The sequence below is a fragment of the Bos taurus genome, chromosome 6 (genome assembly GCF_002263795.3).
Source record: "Bos taurus isolate L1 Dominette 01449 registration number 42190680 breed Hereford chromosome 6, ARS-UCD2.0, whole genome shotgun sequence".
Classification (NCBI taxonomy): Eukaryota; Metazoa; Chordata; class Mammalia; order Artiodactyla; family Bovidae; genus Bos; species Bos taurus.
In genome coordinates this window covers 91846375-91871079 of record NC_037333.1, presented here as the reverse complement: position 1 = coordinate 91871079, position 24705 = coordinate 91846375, and the positions used below count along the sequence as shown (strand labels likewise).

Below are 24705 nucleotides of genomic sequence, written 5' to 3'. Positions count from 1 at the left end.
CAAGTTAAAAAACAAAACAAAAAAGTTAGAAATAATAATAAATTAAAAGAAGGAAAATTAGGAGCGCCAGCACCAGCATTCGGTGATGGTGAATGCTCATGCAATGATTATGGAATCGACAGAAATTAAAACCAAAAATTTGAGTAAGCTATATACTACATGACAAGCAAAAGCAAAATTTTAATACTGAATTAAAGAACACATGGTTAGTTTCCATTTGCAGGTCATTCAGAATTCATGAGTGACTTCTTGAAACCATTACATGTTCTACTGGGAAGATTTGCAGTTTGATTTTTCATTTTCTCAAATAACACAAAACCATGATCTATTCAATTTGGGCATCACAGCAGTACTGAATAGGAGCTGAAAATTCCATTTCTGAGCTGCTAGAGTCAGAGAATAAATAAATATACAATAAATATCTTTGAACAAATAATTTGGCAGTTGGAATATAGTGGATGGAGGACATGCTATTGATCTATTTGGGAGGGGGAAAAAAAGGACGATCATTATATGGTTACAGCTATAGCAATGCCAGGAGCCTTCCCCCTCTTAGGTATAAAGCAACACCAAGTTCAAGATCCACACGTCTAGTTTTAAGCAAACCCAAAACATGCAACTTCATTCCTTAGCAAGAATCAAAATATGTTTTAAAAAAGAAAAAAAAATGAGTGGATGATTCTGTAAACTGTCATTATCAGATGCCAGGTATAGTTTTAAAATGAGATTTTAAAACTTTCTTTTTGGAATGGATGCGTCTTTAAACCCCCAAACTGCCGGCTGGCAAAGTTTTCAGAAAAGATGAACACTGTCTACTGAACAACTTACCCTCGGGCACTCCCACCACTGAGGTGTAGCCGCGAGCAAGGAAAGTGACTTGGTGGCCAGAGATGGCAGGAGGTGGGGTCCAGTTAAAGGCAGTACCAGGGTTAGTTCTACCTTGTCTGTAATCTTAGGACATGTTATGTGCTCTCATGCCACTACAGGTCAGGGAGGAAGTACAAAGCCTTACCTACGTTAAAGAGGGAGCGTGTCATTAGAATAGAAAAAAACAAAGGATTTCAAACTATTAGAAAAACTTAGTTAAGCTCTGAGGTGGAAGCATAGCAGGTGAATAAACACGCATCTCTTTTTACATTTTATCCCTCGAACAGCTCCCATGCTCCTCCTCCAGCTACACAAGGAGGAAAGAGCCTCCCATGTATTTTCAAAGTACTGTTCTAGTTCCCCTGGTCACTGTCTGTCTGTGGTCCTCTCTAACCAAAACTCTCCACTGGCAGTAAGAGAAGTAATTTTTTTTTCCCACTTTTACACTTCCGGCCTCCAACTGGCAATTGCTTTCACTGTTCAAATGGGAAAGTGAGCTTAAGTTCCTAGAAGAAGTTACCAAAAAGTTCGTGCTGTTGTCAGGCACAAAATCTGGTGACTCTTACACACCAAATTAAGTCTAACCCTATTAATAATAACTGAGAATGTATAAATAAGGCTAAAATAGAATTCACACACACTTCACATAAACTTGAAAAGCATTATAAATTTCTAAGGCCCAAGGCTGGGAAGAAAATAACCTAAAACGTTCTAAAGGATAAGAAAAACCTCCTTACATGGAGAAGTCTGTTATTAGAGAGACTGTTGAAAATGGAGGCACAATGCTGATCAGCTCTTGGAATATTTATTGCTTAAAGGCACATCCAGTATAAATGAGATATCCTTGGAACACTGCTGGTCTTTTATAAACATTTTTAGTCCTAAAACATGTACCTTTATGCACTTTGTGCTTCAGGGTAAGAAAACTTGACTTTGGGTTTCCTAAAACATGAGTCAGCAGCTTTTTTCTATTTCGTTCATGCCTATAGATGTGTGTACACACACACACACACACACAACCTATTTTTATCCTGGGTTGGTTTGGATCAACAAGGGTATGATGCCAAATGGCTTTCGTTGTGTCTTCCCTAAAGGAATCACCAATCTCTGACTGCATGGGGATCGTCACCATTAGTGACCGACACTGCCCCCAACGTGTAGAGCGACTACAAAGCGCATTCTTCAACTGGATTATAATCTAGGCAGCTGTCACTCAGAATTAATACAGCATGACTCAATTTTCAGCCCCTGGAGTCCTTCGATCGCTTGGGTCTGTACCAACCCCATTCAACACCACAGCTCACCTACACTGACTACCTTCTATTGCTTAGAAAATCTGCTTGCTCCCCTGCTCCCTTCACACATTGCTTGCTGGCTCAGAGCTTGGAAAGTCAAGGTCTGCAGAGGAGAACTGCAAACTCTCTGCATGTCACTGGAGCAGTGCATGTTGGTTTCTACCACAGACAACATAACAGTATTCCTTGCGGGGGCAGGTCTGCACACTGACCAAGATGAACACCTCACTGCCGTGCTCACTGTCCACTGATCAGACCTGACGACTGCGCAGGCTCCAGCCTGTCTGCCATATTACATCTAAGAACGTAATTTTCTGCCTGCTCCAGTACCAACATTTTTAGTGTTTACTTAGTTGTCAGCCTCTCCCCTGGCACCTTAGCATCTGAGGGTGGAGAGCAAGAATCCTGAAACATGCTCTGAGTTGGCTCCTCACTGCCCTCAGAGGGTCATGTATTAAACAAAGAGGGTGGCACCCATGGGCTCACCACCCGGCCACCACTAAGGTTTTCTTCTAAGGTAACTTACTGACCACTGTGCTTACTGTCAGACCAACAGTAATTGTCATAAAACGGCACCCTTGAGTCTTTCAGGTGATTTCCATAAAGCTTCAAATTACAGGAGAATTTCAAGGCAGGCCCAAACCCCTCACTGGCTTCAGGCCACTGCTGCTGCAATATCATAGGGAGTGATAACTCAGGAGCAGAGTCTGACCCCTCAGCACATTAAATCAAGGCTATATTAAAAAGAAATTTCTTTGTGTGTGTGGATACAGGTATGTCTTGAGAGCTGGTGGAAGTGTCTTAATAGGATGGGCATTTTGATTTCATTTTCACAATAAAACAATTCATCATCTTGTTCAGAGGAAAACTAGTGGCCACTGGCAGTTCTTCTGAATCTTTCATTTTGGGAACAAGACGGTCAATGACTGGCTTCTCAAGCCTTACAAGAGAGAATAGAAAAATAATTCTAACAATCATAATTTTAGGATGCTCTTTCATCCAGAGCCAGGAGGATTGTCTCCAGAGAGTAGTGAAGAGAAACACACTGTCTTCTCGAGAGTCCTAGTATTGGTGCAGAAGATGCTACTGGAGACGACAGGTGGCTCCAGTCCTGATTGCTTGATCGTGTGGTCAAGTTTTAGACATGAGTGTTTGTGTACCCTTTAGATATACTTTAAAAACCTTTATCGTCTCCCCTGCACTGTAGAGAAAATACTTGCTTTTATCTTTCTGGTAACAGACCAGTTTCCAGTCTGCAAATGGGAAAAGTAGAGACATGCAAGAGGAATAAACTGTTAGAGAGCCCCGCTGCGTGGGGGTGACACCGCTTACTTTTTCTTATCCTTGTCTTTCTTGGTTTGCTGGGCCCCAGACTGTTGGGCCTGGGATTGGAGCAACTGGGCGGCTGCCTTCTTCTTCTGGAAATTGTTCACCTCCTCCTCCAGCTCCTTCTTCTTGTCTTCCACTTTCTTCTTCTCTTCTTGGTGTGTCCGCTTGAGGAGGTCGAATTTCTCGTGGAGCTGAAAAGGAGAGGAGGAGAACAAGCTTGAGGGAAGGGCTGGGATGCTTGCTGGTCTAAGGCTGCTTGCATCTGTTCAGAAACACACACGTGGTGCTGCCTGTGATCCAGTTCCCAGAGGGGATCTAGATCTAGGGCTGAACCAGGCAGAGGTCTGAAGAGCATCCTGTGGAGCCCTGTGCTCTATTGAGACTTGGATCCCTTAGGACTAAGAGAAATCTCTGTGCAGTTTTTCGGATAACAGAATACAGTCATCGTAAAAAGCATAAAGAAGAAAATTAAAATCATCCATGCTCCTAGTAAGAAACTTACCTAATGATAAGAGTAGTTCTTTTCAAAATAGATAATACATATTTACTTGGAGACTTATATAATGACTACAGATAGACGTATACAGACTATTCAAATAAAAAGAGCATGTAGAGAAATTTCTGAACCTTGACAAACTAAATTTAGAAAAATAACACAATGCAGAAACAAAAACAGGGGGAGAGGGAAGAAGGGCGGGTGGGGAGGCAGGAAGAGAAAGGGAAGGAGGGACGGAGGGAAACGTCCTCACTGAATGATTCTAGATTTTTTACCCAGCATTCACTTGATACTTAAAGCCAACAGCAAATAAGGCTCAACTTTCCTTTCTCTGCAGCAAAACTATGTTGAGTACTTAGCTATTAAGTAAACTCTAGGTTTTTCATTATCTACCATCAAGGCAAACCTATGTCTTTCTCTCAGTGGGATAAGTGTTACTCAGAAATCCATGAGGCCCGATTCCAATTGATGTCCATACAAACAGACTCATAAATTTTAATGTACCTCAGTTTATCTTTTAACAGGAGAAAATGAGTAATATTCATTAAGCTATATCAGCTAAAGAATTGGGTCATTTTAAAATCTGAACAGAATTGATTCCTTCATTCTAAACTCTTTGAAAACTCTTACTGTATTGAAAATATTACTTAAGATGAAAACAAATTACTCATTACCATGTGAAATAATTCATATGTCTGAAAATGTTCAGTTATTTATTTTACAATATACTATGCATACATTTAGCAGTATATTTAGGGTATTATGTATAAGAAACAAATACAAATAAAAAGGATACATTTACATTTAATTAAGTGATCTTAAAAGCTTCCACACTACATTAATCTGCTGCTGCTACTGCTGCTAAGTCACTTCAGTTGTGTCCGACTCTGTGTGACCCCATAGACGGCAGCCCACCAGGCTCCCCTATCCCTGGGATTCTCCAGACAAGAACACTGGAGTGGGTTGCCATTTCCTTCTCCAATGCAGGAAAGTGAAGAGTGAAAGTGAAGTCGCTCAGTCGTGTCCGACTCTTAGCGACCCCATGAAGCCTACCAGGCTCCTCCATCCATGGGATTTTCCAGGCAAGAGTACTGGAGTGGGGTGCCATTGCCTTCTCCAACATTAATCTAATGGCAACTAAATTAAGTTCTTGGTTTAATTTAAATAATAGGGGCATATATGTTTATATAATCAAATATATGTTTATCTGTGCAGTTTTAGGCAGATTTTGTGTGCTTAAACTATTTTAAAGTGGTAATGATTTAGTGTGTGTGCTTAATCATTAGAAAGAACTTCCATATCAAAAGTGATAGACCAAAAGCTCTAATTTGTATTTTAAGAAACTTCTCAAAATAAAACTAATATAATCAATAAATACTGCTTAAAAAATTTTTTTAAAGAAATAAAAAAAAATCCAGAAAGCAGTTACCCTGGCCTGGAACTACAAGGGCTTTGGGATCAGGCCTAGAGATATAAGATCTAGCTTTAGTCTTGGCTTTGCTGCTAAGTTGGTATGTGACTGCATAAACCCCTTAATCTTTAGGACACTCAGTGTTGCCATCTGTGAAACAGGAATGAGACTGGCTGTCCTGCTCTTCACACCAGGCTGGTAGGCCACTCCTCTGATAGAATACACGTGGCAAGTGCTTATCTCCTCTGTCTCCCCTGGCTCACCTCTTTCTCCGCCTCTTTAAGTTCAGCTTCTTTCTCCTTCACTCTCATGACAAACATCTGTCTCATCTCTTCTTCTTTCTTCTGAAGTTCTCCCAGAAATTCATTCCTTTTGGCTTCATATGTCTCCTGAAGACTACTCAAAAGCCACAAACCAAGGACAGTGTTGTGAAGTTGCATGATAAGACATTTCAGTTCAAACAATTTCTACCCAACTGCTTCCTCAAAATAGATAAGGCTGCCGCTTACCAGGTTCAGGGACATATAAAATGGCACCATCTTTTTTTAATTATGTGAGGATCAGAAAGACAAGTGTATAGGAACCAGAGATGTGGCAGTAAGCACAGAATAGCACTAATGCTGATGTTGTTTAGTCGCTACTCTTTTGGGACCCCATGGACTGTAGCCCACCAGGCTCCTCTCTCCATGGGATCTCCCAGGTAAGAATACTGGATCGGTTGCCATCTCCTTCTCCAGGGGATCTTTGCCATTCAGGGATCAAACCCGAGTCTCTTACACGGGAAGGTGGATTCTTTACCACTGAGCCACTAGGGAAGCCCCTAGCACTAATGGGATGCCTCTTACTGCTCAGGCTGTCTGCTGTGTATATTCACACAGGGTCAGCCTGGGCGGGCCGGTGTCTCCCAGATGAGTACCAGGTGGACACTGAAGACATGATTAGAATTTTAGAAGGTTAGAGGGCGTGTGGGGAGAGACGTGCATTGGCACTGGAGCCAGACAGAGCCATCAGAGCTGGTTTGGGGTTCACAGCAGTTTACTGACTGGTCTGAGGAAGGGCACAGCCTCGCAGCTCAATGTTGTCTACATAAATGTGAATACAATGCCTTCCAGGGATATGATTATGGGAGGTGAATGTGGGCAGACCGAGAAAAGCATCTGACATAACATTAGTGCTGGATAAATGTCATCTCCCCCACTCAGCTCCCTCCAACCCCCCAGTTTAGAAAACAGACTCAGTGAACCATTTAAAGAGACAATAGTATATCTAAAGATATTATAGAAAATTACTACTCTTCAAGTGATATTATGAATTGTAAATAGAGCAGGGAGGAGTTTTACTTTTATTTTAAACCTCATTCACCTCCTGACTGTCTGCAGAACTTAGGGCCCAATATTTTAAAGCAAATGCCATGGACTCAGTTTCACCTCCAAATCAGAACAAATATATTTACAGAAAAAGCACCGTTGGTGACACAACTTAGAAAAACAGACACCCACACCCACTCACACAGAGAAACATTTGTGGGTAAATTACTATTTCTAGCTCTCCCTTGAACTATCCCTAGAACAAGAGTTGTTACAGTAACACAGGTCTGCAGAGCTGTCCACCTTTACCCAGGGACCACTTTCATCCATAGAGCTGGTTCCAAAATGCAGAGCAGCTGCGGATGACCCCAGGCTCCATGTGGAGCCACCCCAGCATTCACACTTGTCCATGCAGAAGGAGGAAAAGGACATGCAAGTTCGGGTGCCCCCCCCCCCTTGCAGGGGAATAGCAACATACTTACAAATATCTTAATTAGGTTTGTTTCTATTTCTATAATCAGTGCTCTTACTGGCCGCTGAAAAAATCAGTTCTCCTGCCCTCAAGTGTATCAACACTACCTACCCAGTAATGGACAATTAGCCGTCTCAAGTTTCTGGAGGTATATTTGGCTTTCACATTATCTTAGAACACAAAAGCAAGTGTAGCCAACATTAGTGCTGGCTAACAATAGCAATATTTGGACTTGACATTTAAACTCTACAGCCACAGATACAGAGAAATGCATGGGATAATAAAGGTACAAAATAATTTAGAAATTTGATTTTGTTTGCTAGCTTCCAGTAAACTCTTCAACAGCATTACTTGGGTCAGAACTGCCAAAGGCAGAGGATAACCTGTCCCTGCTATTAAATTTTGGGGGGGAACCCAGTTTTTGTTGATTTTAAGATAATGAATATGTCTCCCTTTCCTAACAAGCAGTGGAACACCCACTGGGTTTGCCAAAAAGTTTCATTTGGGTTTTTCTGTTAAGATGTTAGGAAAAAAACCCAAATGAACCTGTTGGCCAAGCCAATATTATAGAAACACTATCAAGAAACATGACCCAGAATGTGTTCCAAAGACCACTAATTTCAAGAAATCTTCAAAAGAAGGGATCCCAGGTTGAAAGAACAAAAGGAAGGTGCAATGTGTGACCCTGACCTCTCTTTAGGAGAGCCCCAGAGTGCAGGGGCTCCCAAGACCTGCAGCACGTCAGCACTGCCTGGGTAGGTTTTATTGGACTTTTCTAAACTCCACTCCTGGAGATGCTGTCTCAGGATGTCCGACAAAGGCAAAGCAATCTGTACTTCTTAAATGCTTCCAGGTGACTGGACAGTAACTAGTATGCCAACCAAGGCTTAAGTGCTCTGAAAAGGCCTTTAGTTTCCAAACAAAACAAAAACCTGTTTAAACTGATTAACTTAGAGCTCTCCAAATCTGTTTCATCATGGAAAGTTTTGTTAAGTGACCCACAGAGAGAATCTCCTTTGGGTAACACTACTAGGAATTCTGAGAACTCTCAAAATGACTCTGCCTTCGCCAGTCCCATACACAGCCTAGCCTAGGCTCCCGTTTTGGGAAATCCATTTTCAAACTGAGTCATGACCCAGTCGAGGGACTTAACCCATCTGTTAAAAAGTTTAGAGACTAGGACAGAAAAAAAAAAAAATGCAGTGCAAACACGAACAGCAGATATTGTTTCGTGCAATGTGTATACTGGATCATGATGTAGAACGTATTTCATAGTCAAGTTTGCGGCCCCAAGTTGGAAAACGCGTATCCCAGAGAAAGGATAGAGTGATGCTGCTGCAGCCAGATGATCTGAACACTGGCTGCTTATGAGACGGCTGCATCCGGGGACAGGAAGCGGCTCTGGAGCTCTGACACTGGAGATGACAAGCAACATGCTGGAAAGAGAAACCCCACTCCAAGGAGTCCAGTGCAGTAAGTTTCTTAGATATGCATTCACAGATGACACTCCCCAGGCACGTGCAGAAATCCATGTGTGAACGAGAGACACTGGACAGCCTCCCCAATGCCTCCAGCCAGTGAACCCCAGTCTAGAAGGAACTGGCCCTATAGTATATCCACTCAGACACCTAAGGGGATGACACCTTTTGCAATTTTTAGCTCTTCCAACTTCATTTGTAATTGTACTTACTAATACGCTTTTCCAAGGGAGAAGTGAACAATATTTTCATGAGGCTTTAAGCCAGCCTGAAACACAGGCTTTTCTCTTCTCATTTCCTCTCAACAGGTCTGAGTAGAAGATGGCTCTGCCCACGGAGGTCAAGGCAAAGGAGAACAAGCGCTGACACTCCGGCCCATCCTTCACTCAGGGTAAGTCACGCAGCGCGGCTCTCCCCGTCAGGTCTCGTGGACCACCAGGGGAGGGCAGGCTGGAGTCCCACACGTCACCGCGGTTAGTGGAGGAATGTACACACGAAAATGCGTCATCCTCACAACCACACTGGGAAGTGGGTATTATTAGCACCACACGTTTCATAGATGGAGAAACTCAGACACAGAGGAGCTCAGTAATCTGTGCAGGTCACACAATGAAGAAATGACGGAGCTGGGACAGGCGCCTCGGCCACCTAGCTCAGGTGGGAGCTCACCTCCCACGGCCGGAGAAGCAAGGCTTTGGTGCTCCTAAAAACAAAGACGTCTCAGGGGACTGCAAACTGTGGACCTCGAGAGAAGGGCAGTAACGCAGCACTATATAGGACCTGACAGGCAGAGCGCAGGAGAGGGTGGTGTTTGGAGGCGTGCAGGAGAGCTGGGAAGAGGGCAGTGGCGTCCAGGAGACGAGCGGCAGAGACAAGACCCATCCCCTCGTCTGTGAACAGCCCGCCCCCACTTCTTCCCCAAATGCCAGCCAGAAGGGGGCCCGGGTATGAGGGACCTGAGTCCTGGGAAGGCACGGGTGCTCTGGCTGGAGTGAAGAATGAGCTCCAAGGCTGCAGGGCAGCAGGTGGGAAAGATGCAGACCAGAACAAGCAGGAAGGGACTTTCCGGGTGGTCTCCAGGCTCCCAGTGCAGGGGGCCTGGGTTCGATCCCTGGTCAGGGAACTAGATCCCACAAGCTGCAACCAAGACCTGGTGCAGCCAAAATAAACATTTAAAAACAGAAAAAGCAGGTTGACACCTGGAGATGTGTATGCATAGTGACAGAGAGAAAGAGTCTGCCACAAGACAAAAGAGACAATACTCTGAATGCAGGCAGGTTGAAGGACAGTACTGGGCACAGACTTGGCTTCTGTGCCTGGGACTCACTTCCAAGACTCAAATGTGGCCTGTCCCTGAACTCACCTGGCTCCTGGTTTGGTGTAATACTCAGGGGAGCCGCCACTCACGAGCCTCGGCTTTACAGACCTCTCTCTATTTTATGAACGCGTGGTATAAACACAAGTGGCGCCCAGAGGGGAGGGTGGCCTTCACTGTACCCCTGAGAAGGAATTCTCTACTTTGAGAACATAAAAGCCCGGAGTCCTTCACTGATACTCCTCCAAGCTCACCCTAAATGCACAGGGAAGAAATGTCTTCTCTGAGCATCCAGGCGTGATGACTTTGATGGTGAAATCCCAGGAAATCCCTCAGATTAACTGTGGCTTTTGCTTTTCCTTAACTGTGTCATCGTTCACGCAGTGAACCCTCAGGGTCAGGCCCACAGGAAGTGCCCAGGAGGCTGGAAACTCCTCTAGGAGAGAGGCTGGGCTCTTTGTAAAGTGGTGGTTTCCAAGGAAAGGAAAACCAAGTTCATTTCGCCTTACAACCTGCCAAGACTTGTGATTCAGAGTTGACTTTTACATTCCAAGGATCTTGCCTGCACCTAGAGGGCCACCTGAGGTTGAGTGAGTGGGTCTCCAAGAGGAGAAACTGCTTCCAGGGTTCCCAGGAACTGAGGTGATGGGAGATGTTTATTTATAGAAGGTCTACTTCTGTTTCTTATTTTCTTATACAGGGAAGAGAGTAAAGGTTTTGGTGATACAGATATATTGGGTTGGCCCAAAAAGTTCACTGGGGTTTCCATACCATCTTACATAAAAACCCAAACGTTTTGGCCAACCCAATATTATATATTTCCTGCTTTTTTGTCCTCAAAAAGGAACCCTCAGGCCAGTAGAAATGGAACCAAATGGGGAAGGGGAGATGTGTGAATAAAACATGTTCTCTCCAAGTCTCAAGGACCTCCACCGCCGGACTGGGAGGCCGAAGCAGTGGGCTGGATCCCGCTCTGCCAGGAACAGCCTGCTGGACCCACCCAGCAATGCTCCTCATGGTGGGCACTACCCTGGCCTTGCAGGAGAAACTGTCGTTCAAATGCAGAGATAGGGGCAGCAGCAGGAAACCCTCACCATCCAGGGGCCTGCATTACAGACTCCAAATTCCAGAGTTGAAAAGAACACAGCTGTGCCGAACGCTTAACATTTGGGGATGTAAACTACCTCTAACACACTTAAGAAACAGTCACATGCAGTCTAACTTCTGCAGGCAGCTCACTGGCTCCAGGTGATGATGATCTAGTAGTCTGCTGCTGCTGCTAAGTCATGTCAGTTGTGTCCGACTCTGTGCAACCCCATAGACGGAAGCCCACCAGGCTCCTCTGTCCCTGGGATTCTCCAGGCAAGAACACTGGAGTGGGTTGCCATTTCCTTCTCCAATGCATGAGAGTGAAAAGTGAAACTGAAGTCACTCAGTCGTGTCCAACTCTTAGCAACCCCATGGACTGTAGCCTACCAGGCTCCTCCGTCCATGGGATTTCCCAGGCAAGAGTACTGGAAGGGGATGCCATTGCCTTCTCCCGATCTAGTAGTCTAGGGGCTGCCAAATTAGAGCCTGAGAGGGAAATCTGGCCCCTCCTGTCTTTCTAACTACAGTTTTATTGGAACACAGCTGAGAAGTGGAATATTTCCTGCCATATCAGAAAACATGGATGTCACAGTCATCAGCCATTACAGTCCTTCAAGGTGAGCTGGTGAGCCCTGAGGGAGCTCAGGAAGGAGAATACCTGGGATCTAGCAGCCATTGGACTGCAGCCACTCCCCGCCTGAGCCCCAAGGGAGCTCCGGCTGTGAAAACCACAGGATACTGGCCTGGGACGGCCAAAATGCAAATGAGAGGGACGACTTCAGTGAGTCCAGACTCCTGCATCTTCCCACACATAGAGAAGCACTAAATTCCTTCACTTAGGTTACCTAGTTTTCTTTAATTAACAATGATCACTGCCATCTATGGGGTCGCACAGAGTCGGACATGACTGAAGCGACTTAGCAGCAGCAGCAGCAGTTCAGACCACCTGCCCTTTGTGGCAAAACTTCTATATAACCTGATGGATCCTCCCCTCATCTCCTCAGAGCAGTTCTCTCAGGGTTACTTGAGATGCTGTCTCCTGGGCTTGAAGTCCCACCAAACATTAAAACATAACCCTCCACTTTTAGGATGGGAATATCTTTTTTAGAGCCACGCAGCCACACCTGTTCTTTTCGTTAGGGCTTCTGGCTGCTTTCATCCTCTAAGGGTGGAACTGAACGACTGGGGCAGAGACTGCACTGCTCATAGAATCCACCGCATTGATGTCCTTGGGGGCACATTCTGGAAAAAGTACTCCTACCAGATCTTACTATCCCCGGATCCAGCCCAGTTCCTCATTTTACAGATAAAGAACCTGAAGCCCAGACAAGTTAAGAAGTCCGGTGGTAGCAGGACCAAGACTTGAACCCAGACTGATGCCCCCTCACCCTTCAGCGCTGTCTGGGTTTGAATGAGAGTGGAGGCACATGGGTCCCATTGTTCTGTGGTTCCTTCTGTTCCATGTCTATGTGGGTGGCGGGGCGGGGAGGGATGAGGAAAGAAAACCTCTATGAAAAAATAAAGATGGCCTCTGCCACTATCAACTACCATTTTCCTCCAGCTTAATAAGCAGGATTGTGTTGAGGCTATTTTGGGGTCAAGTTTCTATCAGCTGAACCTGTATACACAAAAAGGGATCCTCTACGCTGCCTCAGAAAGCACATTCCCGTGGTGGAAGACGGTCACTTTCACAAGCCCCCAGGGCAAGACTAAATGGTGCAAACCTGACTAAAAGTGAACATCTTGGTTAGAAGCCCTTTGTCTGGGGTCTCCACTCATTCTTGCAGGATACACAGGAGCACTCTACCAGGAAACCATCCCAGATCTCACAAAACTATCTCTAAAGCGATTCCAAGAAAATAACCTCCTCCCATCCTAAAGGCTCAGATCCCAGGGACAGTCTGCCACACGGCACGCAGGCTGCCTCGGGCACATTTTAGGAGGTAAATGTGTGGCCAGCGGCTCCTAGACATCCAAGTGTGAGTTACAGGTCAGCCACAAAAGCAAAGGAAAACAGTCTTTTCCAATGAACTGTAGCCCCCAATTGGTACAGCCACAGAGTAGACACCTCGTATCACCTCAACTCAAATCCCCATTAAGAAACTACAAGAGGGGCTTCCCTGGTGGTCCAATGGCTGAGAGTCCACCTGCCAGTGCAGGGGACACAGGTTCCATCCCTGGTCTGGGACGATCCCACATGTCTCAGGCCAACAGGTCCTGAACCTGTTCAGGCAACTACTGAACCGGAGCGCCCCAAGTGCTGAAGCCCGTGTGCCTAGGGCCCATGCTCCAAAACAGGAGAAGCCACCGAAAGGAGAAGCCCGTGAACTGCAACTCGAGGGCGGACCTCGCGCAACACAACTAGAGAAAGCCGGTGTGCAGGAACAAAGACCCAGCACAGCCATAAGTAAGTAAATACGTATTTAAAAAGAAAAGAAACTGTATGAGTTTAGTATGGAAAAGTGATTCTCTCCTGTACCAGGAGGTGGCGAATCTAGCCCAGCAGCCCACCTTCCTCTGCCTGGCTGACCCTTCCCCACCACTGGGTTCTCACCGGGCCTGGCCTTTGCTGGGTCACTAACTCTCTGGCTCACAAAACCTGGGATGCAGAAGTGCATGGGGTTGCAAAGAAGCAGACATGACTTAGTGACTGAACAACAACAACAAAACTCTGCATTGATCTCCACACTCTCCCCTTCACATTTTTCCTCTTCATCTCCATCCATCAACGGTGTGGGGAAATACATAACAGACATTCTGTAAGTTATTCCCTTTCCTACTCACTCGTGTTCTTAGAACTGTATGGATTCACTGAAATCTAGTAAGAGCACTGCCAAAATAGGACTGCTGGCAAGGTTCAACCTTAAATCTGTCTGGCAAAAATGAACAGGGCCAACTGTAATGAGCAGCAACACCTTTATAAACGCCTGAACCAGGTCCTATGCTTCTGTGAGTGTAACAGGGTTCAAAACTCACGCCCATCCCTTCCAACTTGGGCAGGTTGTGGTGCCTTCGCTTCCTCGACTGTAAAATGAGGATGCAGGAATGACATCAGGAACATCAGTTACTCGAGGTGATACAGACAAAGTGGTACTGCAATGCCGGGCAATACGTGCTGTTAATCTGCCCTCGCCTGACCCCCTCCCGCTTGGATATCTCAATCCAGTGAGTGTTTCTGTGATGCACCAGCACATCCCAGAGACTGCTGCCTGGGGGAGCTGATTGCTAGGTGCCCGCATACCTGAAGGGCTTGCTGTCAGGGTCAGTGTCCTTGAAGCCCATCTCCTCGAGCTTACAGCGCCGATACAGTTCATAATGGCGGGTGTGAGTCTGTTCTCGTAAATCTTCCATGTTCACACGGATCAGCATCTCTCGGAGTTTCACAAAGTCACAGTGGTTTTCATTCTCCACTGTGAGAGATGGGGAAGAAGGCAGGGAGGGTTCTCAGCAGCCATGTCATTAAGATCTGAAGTGATGCTTCTGAGATGTTGTTACCATGGCTACTGAAACCTCTGAGGTCTCAAGGTCACCCGAGGATCCTCTACTGGATCCTCCTTCCACCCTTAACATAGACAGGATTTCTGACATCGGTGATGACTGTGACTGATGATGAGGGTGACCGCTGAGTGCATACTGACTGCTGAGTGCAAGGCACCCTAGGAGGAGCTCTGCAAATACTGTCTCGACTCTGTAACAATTCTGCCAAGCAGGCTATGTGACTCCTGCCCCCCAGATGCAGAGCATGGTTCTGATGAGCAGGCTGACCTCCCAGACAGATGGAGCAGAGTCTACATCCAGACCTTGTCACATCTGGCAATTTCTACCCCTCCATGCTGTCAGGACCTGTACAAGGCAGCTTTTATGTACCACCTCCTTTAATTTTACCAACAACTTGTTGCTGTTGTTGTTCAGTCACTAAGTCGTGTCCGACTCTTTGCAACCCCATGGACTACAGTACACCAGGCTCTCCTGTCCTTCACCATCTCCTGGATTTTGCTCAGATTCATGTCAATTGAGTCAGTGATGCCATCTAACCATCTCATCCTCTGCCACCCCCTTCTCCTTTCCATCAACAACATGAAGAACGTCTTCTTATTGCAAAGAATTTAGGAAGATTCATAAACACTAGAATTTTCCTAAACATCTCAAAGGTACTGTGGTTTCTCAGTTCTCATAGATTTGCTGCCTTTATTCAGAACAAGAGGACTGATATATCTTAAACTGATGAAGGCACTTTCTTTCTGCAGCCACCCTACTTAATCCATAGCATTGGATAACCTCCTTCACAACACACAAGGGCAGGCAACAGAATCAGAGACCTCGCCCAACAAAGTGACACAGGAAAAAATATCTTCAGGTTAGAGACTGTGGTCATGTCCCCAAGTGCCAATTACAGGTCACTTATTCTCATAATTCTCAGATACTGACTGAGAAAACATTTCATTAGAAGACAATTTTTCAGGAGATAATGGAGAAACAAGTATCATGTTTGCAAGAAACTGTTTGCAGCTTTCTGATACTTGGCTGATGAAACTGGTTCAAACTCCCAGGGAAGAACTCTCTTCGCTCAGGAATTTATAGTAAATTCCCCACACCACACAGCATTCCTGACGGGCTGCCTCGTGGGCACAAAGCCTCTGCAGACACTTCTCTCTGTTGTGTACTGGCCTCCCCATTTCTTTCCTTCCTCCACGACTGCCAGCAGCCCCCTTCCATCCATCCATGTCAAGTTCCCGCATGGTCACTCTGGGGGTGACAGCTGAGGAGTGCCTTTGCTGTGATGCCCACGTACATACCCTGCACCACACCCCAGGGGTACTGCCTGGCCTTCGCCATCTTGTTGCCGATCTTCACCTCTTCGGTGCTGCCGACCACTGCAAAAGGGAGGTGGACCTGCCAGCAACAGAAGACAGAGTGGTTACCCTCCCCAAGCAGCAAAGATGGGCCCCCCATGCTTCCACACGCCCCCTCCTCCCGCAGGCGTCTCCTTGGGGCAAGAGGAAAGGCGGAGTGAGGGCAGACGAGGGAGGGGGCTCAACAGCCCAGTGGGGGTAGGTGTCATGGATCCTACCCTCCTGCCACCAGCTCCTGAAGCTCTGACGTGCGCTAGACTCCGGGGCAGACGGGAGTCTTTGCAATTATATGTATGGTAAGTGAGGGAACTCCAGTGTCTGACAGTAGCCACTGATCTATGCTCATCTATGTGATTAAGAGCACTTGATGTGAGGCTGATTAAGAATAAATTTTTAATTTTATTTACTTCTAATTCAATTACACTTAAAAGGAAACAGTGTGAAACAGTTTTCCCTTAATTACAACTTTATGGTTTTGGTAGGACTGCACTTCACTTGGCATCAAATTCAAATCTTCTAAAAAAAAAAAAAGAAGAGGAAGAAGCAGTTATGTCAATGTGGACGTAGACATGAAGGAAAATTACTCTTTTTGGTACTTTTTTCATACTGAAAAACTTTGAAGTATGAGAGGAGTAAGTTAGGCAGGTGTCCAAGTTGGGATGTATGTAACTGTGAAATGTACATTCGGGAACTCCCTGGTGGTCCAGTGGTTAGGACTCTGAGCTTTCATTGCCATGGCCTGGGTTCAATCCCTGGTCAGGAAACTAAGATCCTGCAAGACTTGCAGTGCAGGCAAAAAAAGACAAAAAAAAAAGAAAGAAATACACACACACACACAGAAATGAAATTTTTGACATATTAGGTTAAATAAGTTCTTAAATTTATCTTCTTACTTTTTAAAAATGTGGCTACTGGAAAATTTTAAATTCCTTGTGTGGCTCATATTTTATTTCTATTGATCAGCGTTGCTTTTGACAGGTGATCACTGCACAAAATTCAATTGAGAAAATTACTGGCTCAGGCTTTGCCCCCAGACTCACCTTGAGCAGAGCTGCTATATAAGATACCAGGCTGTACCACGCTCTGTGCCACGTTGGTTTATTTGGTAACTATGGCTACATTCTGGGGCAAAAACAGTGATTCCATATTTTTCCTATTGGCAGGTAAGAATAACATTTGAAATGGCTGATCTTGGATTTATTGCTGATAAATAATAAATCAGTAATTATTTACCGATTTACTGCTCCCCGATGCAGGGTCCTTCTGCTACAGATAAACTGAGAAAGATGATGCTTTTAAAGCTGGATCCTCTCCCACAGAGAGCCTGGCAGAACCCTTGGCCCAGGCTGCCCAAGTGCTATTCTGTCTGGTGCTCATGGTACTTATATTTTCCAGTTGATTTCTCACTGTGGACGAAGGGAAGAAAGCACATCTTCTTCCCCAGCATCTGGAACTGCAGAGTGTTCCCTAGAGTTGGGGCAGCAGGACCCTTGCAGCCCACACTATGATGTCGCGACCTAGGAAACCACCTGCTCCGTCAGCGCTGAGGGACAGAAGCCGCCACTGGCCCCTAGGATAACCTTCTTTCACATGCTCTCGTGGCCGTTTCCCAGGAAGCATCTCTCTTGGGTTTCGTCCAAGGACTCCAGACCCTTTACTATCCTGGCCACAGCAGCACGACAGCCAGAGGGGCTCACACAACTCAGGGTGAGCAGACCCGGGTGAAGCAGAGCTGGGCTGCCTCTGCAGCAATGAGATCCTTCAGTGTTAAAGGCAATGCTTTCCAGAGAAGGAAAACATTCTATTCCCTTCCAAAGTCCTGATCATAGTGGGGATGACTAGAGGGATTGATAATAGCCCTATCCAGAGAAGTCCATATGCTGAACAGAAGGAGGAAGAAGCAGTTCTGAGGAATTACTCTCATCTCCTAATTACGACAGCAAACAGCACAAATCGGGTTGAAATTTCGGTTAGGTTGAAATCTCAGTGTTACTATTCACGAGATGGCTCTCACCAAATCATTTAATTTTCTAGCTAAGCTTCAGTATGACTTTCTTTACATAAAATGTCCAGAAGAGGCAAATCTACAGAGACAGGAATGTACAGACTGGTAGTTGTCAATGTCTGTATATGCAGATGTGCTAAGTCCCTTCAGTCGTGTCCAACTCTTTGCAACACTATGGACTGTAGCCCACCAGGCTCCTCTGTCCATGGGATTTTCCAGGCAAGAATACTGGAGTGGGTTGCCATGCCCTCCTCTAGGGGATCTTCCCAACCCAGGGATCAAACCCGAGTCTCTTATGTCTCCCGCACCGGCAGACAGGTTCTTTACCACTAGCGCCACCTGAGAAGCACCCACCAATGGCTGGGATGGTTAGAAGGCTGACATCTAGAAGGTACACGGTTTCTCTCTGGGGTGATGGAAATGTTCTAAAATTGATTGTGGTGATGGTCACACAATTCTGTGAATACTAAAAACCACTGCGCCACCATCACGGGATGGTCCTTACATGAGGACTTACACTCATCGTTGCGTTAATCTCTGCCACCGTTTCTTCATCTGTAGGGAACTGATAGATCTGGACCCCGTTGCTGACTAGTTCACTCATGATCTTACTCTTGAATTTGTGCAATTCGTTCTTGGCGATGGTGTCCGCTTTTGCAATTATTGGAATGATGTTCACCTGTAAACCAAACACAGCCATTTTTATTTAATTCCAACATGAAAAACAGACAAATGAATAAAATACAGAAAACACAGAAATGGAAATTGTACAACTTCACTTAGAAAATATAGAGATGATATTGAAAATTGCACTTTCGACCTAGATGCAAAATTCAGAAGATATTCGATAACCTTTTAATTCCATCTCTGAACACTTTACTTCCTCCCATCTGGCACTGAAAGAAAGCATCCTTGTAATTTCCTCTTCTGTGCCACCTCATTCTTCCTTACCGTGTAAAAGGAAGTGTTACTCTATAACAAAGAAGCCTATTCTTTGAGTAACCAGCCACTCCTCTGTGACTCCTCCCAGCTACTTTAGGAGCTTGATTTTTGCATGTTTCTAACAGTCTAATACCAAGGTTTTTGGTAGTTAGAATAGTGGAACATTCAGCTCTATGAGGAGAGCATCCTTTCTTTCTTCTGATGACCTGAAAATTGCTAGGAACAGGGAACCTAAGCATTAACCAAAACAAAAATGGTTTCACCTACTTTTAAATTTTTCAAAATCACATCAACTAATTCTCTTGAGAACCAGCTTCTATCAGATTACTTTGTGCCAGAATGAGACCTAGTGCCAAAGACAAAACTCGCTTTCAGAGCATCGGATACAGAGAGCTCGGGATTTGACAGCAAAGGCAGAAAGCCCGGGACAAGGCCTGAGGACCCTCCAGCTCCAGCCCTAAAGCCCAGGGTGGGCCACTCTTCTCCTAGCTTGCCCTGACACTGTCCATAAGGCACATTTTTTGAAATTCACTTTTAAAGAATAACTTCCTTCCACTCCCTGTTTGGTACAAAGGTTTCACTAAGATGCTATTGACATCTGATACCGAAGCCAGGTCAGTTGAAAAGGGAACAGAAAGTGGTCCCAGCCAGAGAAAAGAGAGACTTCTGGGAGGTTTTCTGGGTCATGTCCGCATTCCTTTGCTTCTCCTTTTATCCCAAGAGCCAAATCAAAAATCCCTGATAAACCAGAATGAGATGATCCACTGATGGAAAAAACCTCTTCTTCCCTATTCCTTTACCACTCCTAACCTTATCACGCGTGGGCTCCCTCCAGCAAGTTGGAGGCTGAGGCAGACATCACTGAGGGCTGGTGAATGTCTGAATCAGGACCTGGGCAACAAACTCCTCCCTGTTTTTCATATTGGCTAACTTTTGTGCACATTTGGTATTCGGTTAACACCAACATGCACAAAATGGCAGAGGGTCATACTTTCCTGGCCAATTTGATGACAGTAGACAGAAGAACCAAGCAAATTTAGATTTAAAATCTCTTCTTCTTCAGAAGAAGGTGCCTGGAAATCTTTTCTGAAATTATATGTTTGCCTTAATTCTTCACTTCACTAGTACCAACAAACCTTTGACAACATCATTTTCAAATTCTCTCCAGCATTACTCTACAATAATATTAATCCTTTGAAAGCGGTTCAACTTGCTTTATAGTGATGGCTTTGTTTTTATTAACTGCATTTGCCTTTTCTTTCCCCTTTGAAATCAACTCTACGAAGCATAATCCTATTGTTGGATATCACCCTGACGTGGTCTACAAGCTCTGCCTCAGTGAGGAAGCCACCTCCCTCTGCCTGCCTCCCAGCCCTGCTTTCAAGGACCCGAGAGTGCAGGGAGCAGGGTCCCCCTGCCCATGACTCCTCACCCTCAATGGCTCACTGCAGCTGAATCAAATGAGGTGAGGGAAGGTTTCTATTTATTCTCCCAAGAATACTCTAGCTGCAGGAGTCCTTTCTGGCTGGTAGAATATGTTTGTGTAAAGCAGTGCGCCTGTGCAGGCTGGGGCCTGGGGAGCCTGGCATGGTATCAGCATGCGGGCCTCCTGTGGGCTGGTTCAGGCAGAGACCTTGGGGACAGGCAGATCTTCTCAGCGGTCTCTATTATGTCCCTCCAGGGAGAAAGCATCCTTTAAACAGAGTTGTTGGACAGAAAATAACACCCAACAAAGCCCCGTAAAGATACTAGGACTTGTTACTGATCTCAAAAGCAGGTTAGAATCTAAGAGGAAACACTAGAGCAGAATTCTGTGATTGTTCTTGTTGCCGTTTGCTGCTGCTTTATTTCACAATGTATTGTCTTCCTACTTATTTCAAAATGGAAGATCAAATTAGTCGTCAAGTACATCATCAAATGCGGTCAAACTTAGCAGCCCCTCTCTCAAATGTTGTGAAGGAGAGAGGTTACACGTGTGCAAAGATCAGGGGTCAAACGCATTCTGAGACACTACTTCCTTTGAACACATGGTACAGATCTGTTTTAAAATCTAAGAAATTAGACCAACCTTATCACATAGATAAAGAATTAACACTTTTTAAAAAATTTTTAAACTTTAAGTTAAAGCCAAACCTATACAAACCCTTCAAAGAGAGGTTTAAAGCAAGTTTTTAAAAAAAAATAAATCGTGAATTACTGTTCAATCTCCCTAAATTTAACCCTTCCTACGACCCTTTAAGTGTCTCCACTATCTGATTCCCCTACCCTCAACAGAGCACACATTAGTGCTAATTTAAGAACTGAAGCTCTCTTTTCCTCCCTGGCTGCTTGAAGATCAGCCGCCATCACGAATGACGCAGCAACTATCCGGACCAGTAAGTTCACGACCAACCAACTACTTCAGCAGAAACAATGTCCTTCACCCCGGAAAGGCAATAGTCCCTAAGACAGAAATTCAGGAAAAACTGGCCAAAATGTCCAAGACCAAATGTCATCTTTGTATTTGGATTCAGAACACATTTTGGTGGTGGTGAGACAACTGGCTTTGGCATGATTTACTGTCATTCCTTGGATTATGCGAAGAAGAATGAGTCCAAACACAGGCTTGCAAGACACGGCCTGTATGAGAAGAACAAGACCTCAAGAAAATAGTGCAAGGAACACAAGAAGAGAGTGAAGAAAGCCAGGGGGGCTGCAAAGGCCAGTGCTGGTGCTGGCAAAAAGTGAGCTGGAGCTTGGACGACAGAAGGAGTAAAGATTCTGCAATGACTCTATCTGTGGTGATTGTACAGATTTTTCATGAAAGAGAAAATAAATGAAGACCTCTTACCTGAAAAAAAAAAAAACAAAAAACTAAAGATACTTTGTAATAAGCTACATCATTTTGCTTTGTCCTCTGTCCAATATCTAGAGGTTTTGAAACATTTTTTTTCATATTGTTAAACCTTATGGTTCTGTAAGCCAGTGAAAATAAATACAGGGTTAGGAAGCAGAGGTGGGGATGAACAGGTGGAGACTTCTAGGGTAGTGAAACTACTCTATTTGATACTCTAGTGATAATTACATGTCATTATAAATGTGTCCAAGCCCACAGAATGTACAATATCAAGAGTGAACGCCGGTGTAAACTATCGACTTGGGGTGACAGGGACGTGTCAATGGAGGTTTTTTGATTGTATTAATAACAAATGCACCATTTTGGGGGGGATATTGGTAACGGGTGGCTATGCATGTGGAAAATAGGGAATCTATTGAAAATATCTGCACTTTGCTCTTAATTTTGCTGTGAACCTAAAACAGCTTCCCTGGTGGCTCAGATGGTAAAGAATCTGCCTACAATGCGGGAGACCTGGTTTGATCCTTGAGTTGGAAAGATCCCCTGGAAGAGGGCATGGCAACCCACTCCAGGACTCCTGTCTGGAGAACCCTCATGGACAGAGAAGCCTGGTGGGCCATAGACCATGGGGCTGCAAAGAGTTGGACATGACTGAGCGACTAAGCACACACAAAACTGTAAAAAATAGTCTTTAAAATAAAACACCAAATTACACCAAAAGCAGAGGTCCCCTGGGGCCTCTGGACAAAGGTGATCTTAGGGGAGAGTGGACGGCACCTAGAGCAGCAGTGAGTACCTTACTGTCCAGCTTCTTCATGGTGACCAGGTCCAGGGACTTGAGCGAATGGCCAGTGGGGGCAATGAAGTAGAGACATGCGTGGATCCTGGTGTCATGGTAGTTGAAGAGAGAACGTTTGATCTTCAGTTCCTCTTGCAAGTAGGCCTCAAACTGGGCATCGATATATTCCACGATCGGCTTGTAGCTAGAAGGCAGAAGACGGTTATTAAAACACATTTTTAAATCAGCATGTCGCTAGTCTCAAACTCTTTGTACAGTCCTCCAGGAAAGTCCTTAGTGGTTCCCTGTTCTCTAAGAGCTAAAGTCCAAGCTCCTTACCTTGGCAGCCCAGACCTTTGGCCATATGACCCCTAAACATCACCCCAGGCTCCCCTATCCTTCTCCTTCCTAGTTCATGCTTTCTGCCCCGCATGGCAAGCTCCCGCCTGCCTCCAGGCCTTTGCTCATGCTAGATCCCCACCTGGAATGGTCTTCTTCCTCTTAATCTCCTGGCTAACATTCATCCTTTTAAAACAGCAATTAGAAATATGTAGGATACACTGTCACTGCCCCCATGGCACCCATGAAGGTATTGCTAAGAGACTGTGGTATTCTTCCCTGCTGGGCCAAAACTGAGCCTCAAAATCTGTCCCAGTAAAGTGACTTTGACAGGCTCTCCCAACTGAATGGCATTGGTGCCCAGAGTGAAACTCCTCTGTGGTTTTAGGATGTGGCACCATCTCCGGCTGGCAGCCTCTCCCTGCTCCTCTGCCCAGTCCTTCGGGGAGGAGGGCTAGCTACTCTGTACTCTCAAAAAGCCCTGCGCTTGCCATGACCTCATCTATAAATGGAAGTGCCTGGTCTATTAGGATCAAGGTTCCTTCCAACTCTCAATTTTATGATTTGAAGGTAAACTCTCTTCTCACCAAATCCTAATTCAAATCTGTTTTGAATAATTATGCATGACTCTATGAACTGACCACAAACACTATCATTAATAGCATATGCGGGATATATATTCAATAAACCACATGTTCTCCAGGGACAAAGTAGTTCATTAGGTCACTATGGAAAAGCCACGAATTCTTCCAGGTCTCCACAGGGACTGCTCAGAAGCTACTAGTGTCAGCACCAATGAGATGGGTGGATTAGGAATGAAATGGGTTAATCCTTCCCCAGACTTACTACCTTGCTGAGGAATGATTTAAGCTTTAAGAAAAATAAAAACCTCTCAACACTCAACTTGCAAACCCATAAATTAAACTGAAATCCCTGAAAGGGAACTATAAATCTTTTATAATGAGGATGACAGCAGATGTCCTAAAAGAAAAAAAAAAAAATTTATGACCAAAACTGAAAACAGAAAAAAGTTTTCTTCTATTTTCCTTTGGTGACTTACTACAGTCCATTGATTCAATCTGAGCAAAGCCTCTAGAGGTTTAAAGAAAAAGTAGACTGTGCCTGAATAAAATCCTTAACATAATAGAAATCCCAATGAATTCCAATAGAAAGGATGAACAAGCAATAAGATTCTTCTACATGTTCCAATTTTAAAATATAGGCAGGTAGGGCTTCTCTGGTGGTTCAGTGGTTAAGAACCAGTACAATGCAAGGGACACTGGTTCGATCTCAGGTCCGGGAAGATCCCACATGCCATGGACCAACTACCACGCCATAACTACTGAAACCCGCATGCCCTAGAGTCCGTGCTCTGCAACGAGAGACGCTACTGCATGAGAAGCCCTCACAGCACAACTAGAGGAGTCCCTGCTTGCGGGAACTAGAGGAGACTCTCACACAGCAACAAAGACCCATTGTAGCCAAAAAAATTAACAAATACATAAATTAAAAATTTTTTTAAATATAAGCAGGTATTATATAACAATATTAATAATCATTATTATGATAGGATAGTTATATAAAATGGTGGTTAGAAGCATGGACTCAAGTCAGACCAACTAAGATCAAACTCCAAATCCACAACTTTCTAACTTGCTTTGGACAAGTTACTAAACCTCTCTGTGTCTCAATTTCCTCACAGGTAACATCAAGAACAAAAATATCACCTATATCAGAGCTAATGTGACAAATAAGTGAGCTAGTATATGCAAAAAACTAGCACATCAAAGTGTGAGATTTAACTGTTTCACAGTAATTTAATAAACCACAAATAAGAGAAAAGCAAGCCTCAGTTTTCAAAAAAGACAGGAAAAAAAAGAAAAAGGAACTTTG

The 24705-nt window shown here is 44.8% G+C and overlaps 1 protein-coding gene and 1 pseudogene across 8 annotated transcripts in view; one reads left to right on the top strand and one right to left on the bottom strand.

Annotated features, from left to right (window-relative positions):
* Positions 1–24705, bottom strand: part of SEPTIN11 (septin 11) — a 139328-nt gene that overhangs the window by 5643 nt on the left and 108980 nt on the right. For all 8 annotated transcript variants that reach the window (XR_003035030.2, XM_059887577.1, XM_059887575.1 and 5 more), the window contains exons 4-9: positions 22492–22678; positions 18435–18596; positions 15856–15952; positions 14301–14469; positions 5662–5794; positions 3495–3682 (exon numbers count right to left, since the gene is read on the bottom strand). Coding sequence is in view for 7 of the 8 variants with exons in the window: in XM_059887577.1 (XP_059743560.1) it covers positions 3495–3682; positions 5662–5794; positions 14301–14469; positions 15856–15952; positions 18435–18596; positions 22492–22678 (936 nt within the window). In the remaining variant the exon portion in view is untranslated. The remainder of the gene's footprint in view (positions 1–3494; positions 3683–5661; positions 5795–14300; positions 14470–15855; positions 15953–18434; positions 18597–22491; positions 22679–24705) is intronic.
* LOC101902460 (small ribosomal subunit protein eS24-like) lies at positions 19445–21690 on the top strand (annotated as a pseudogene).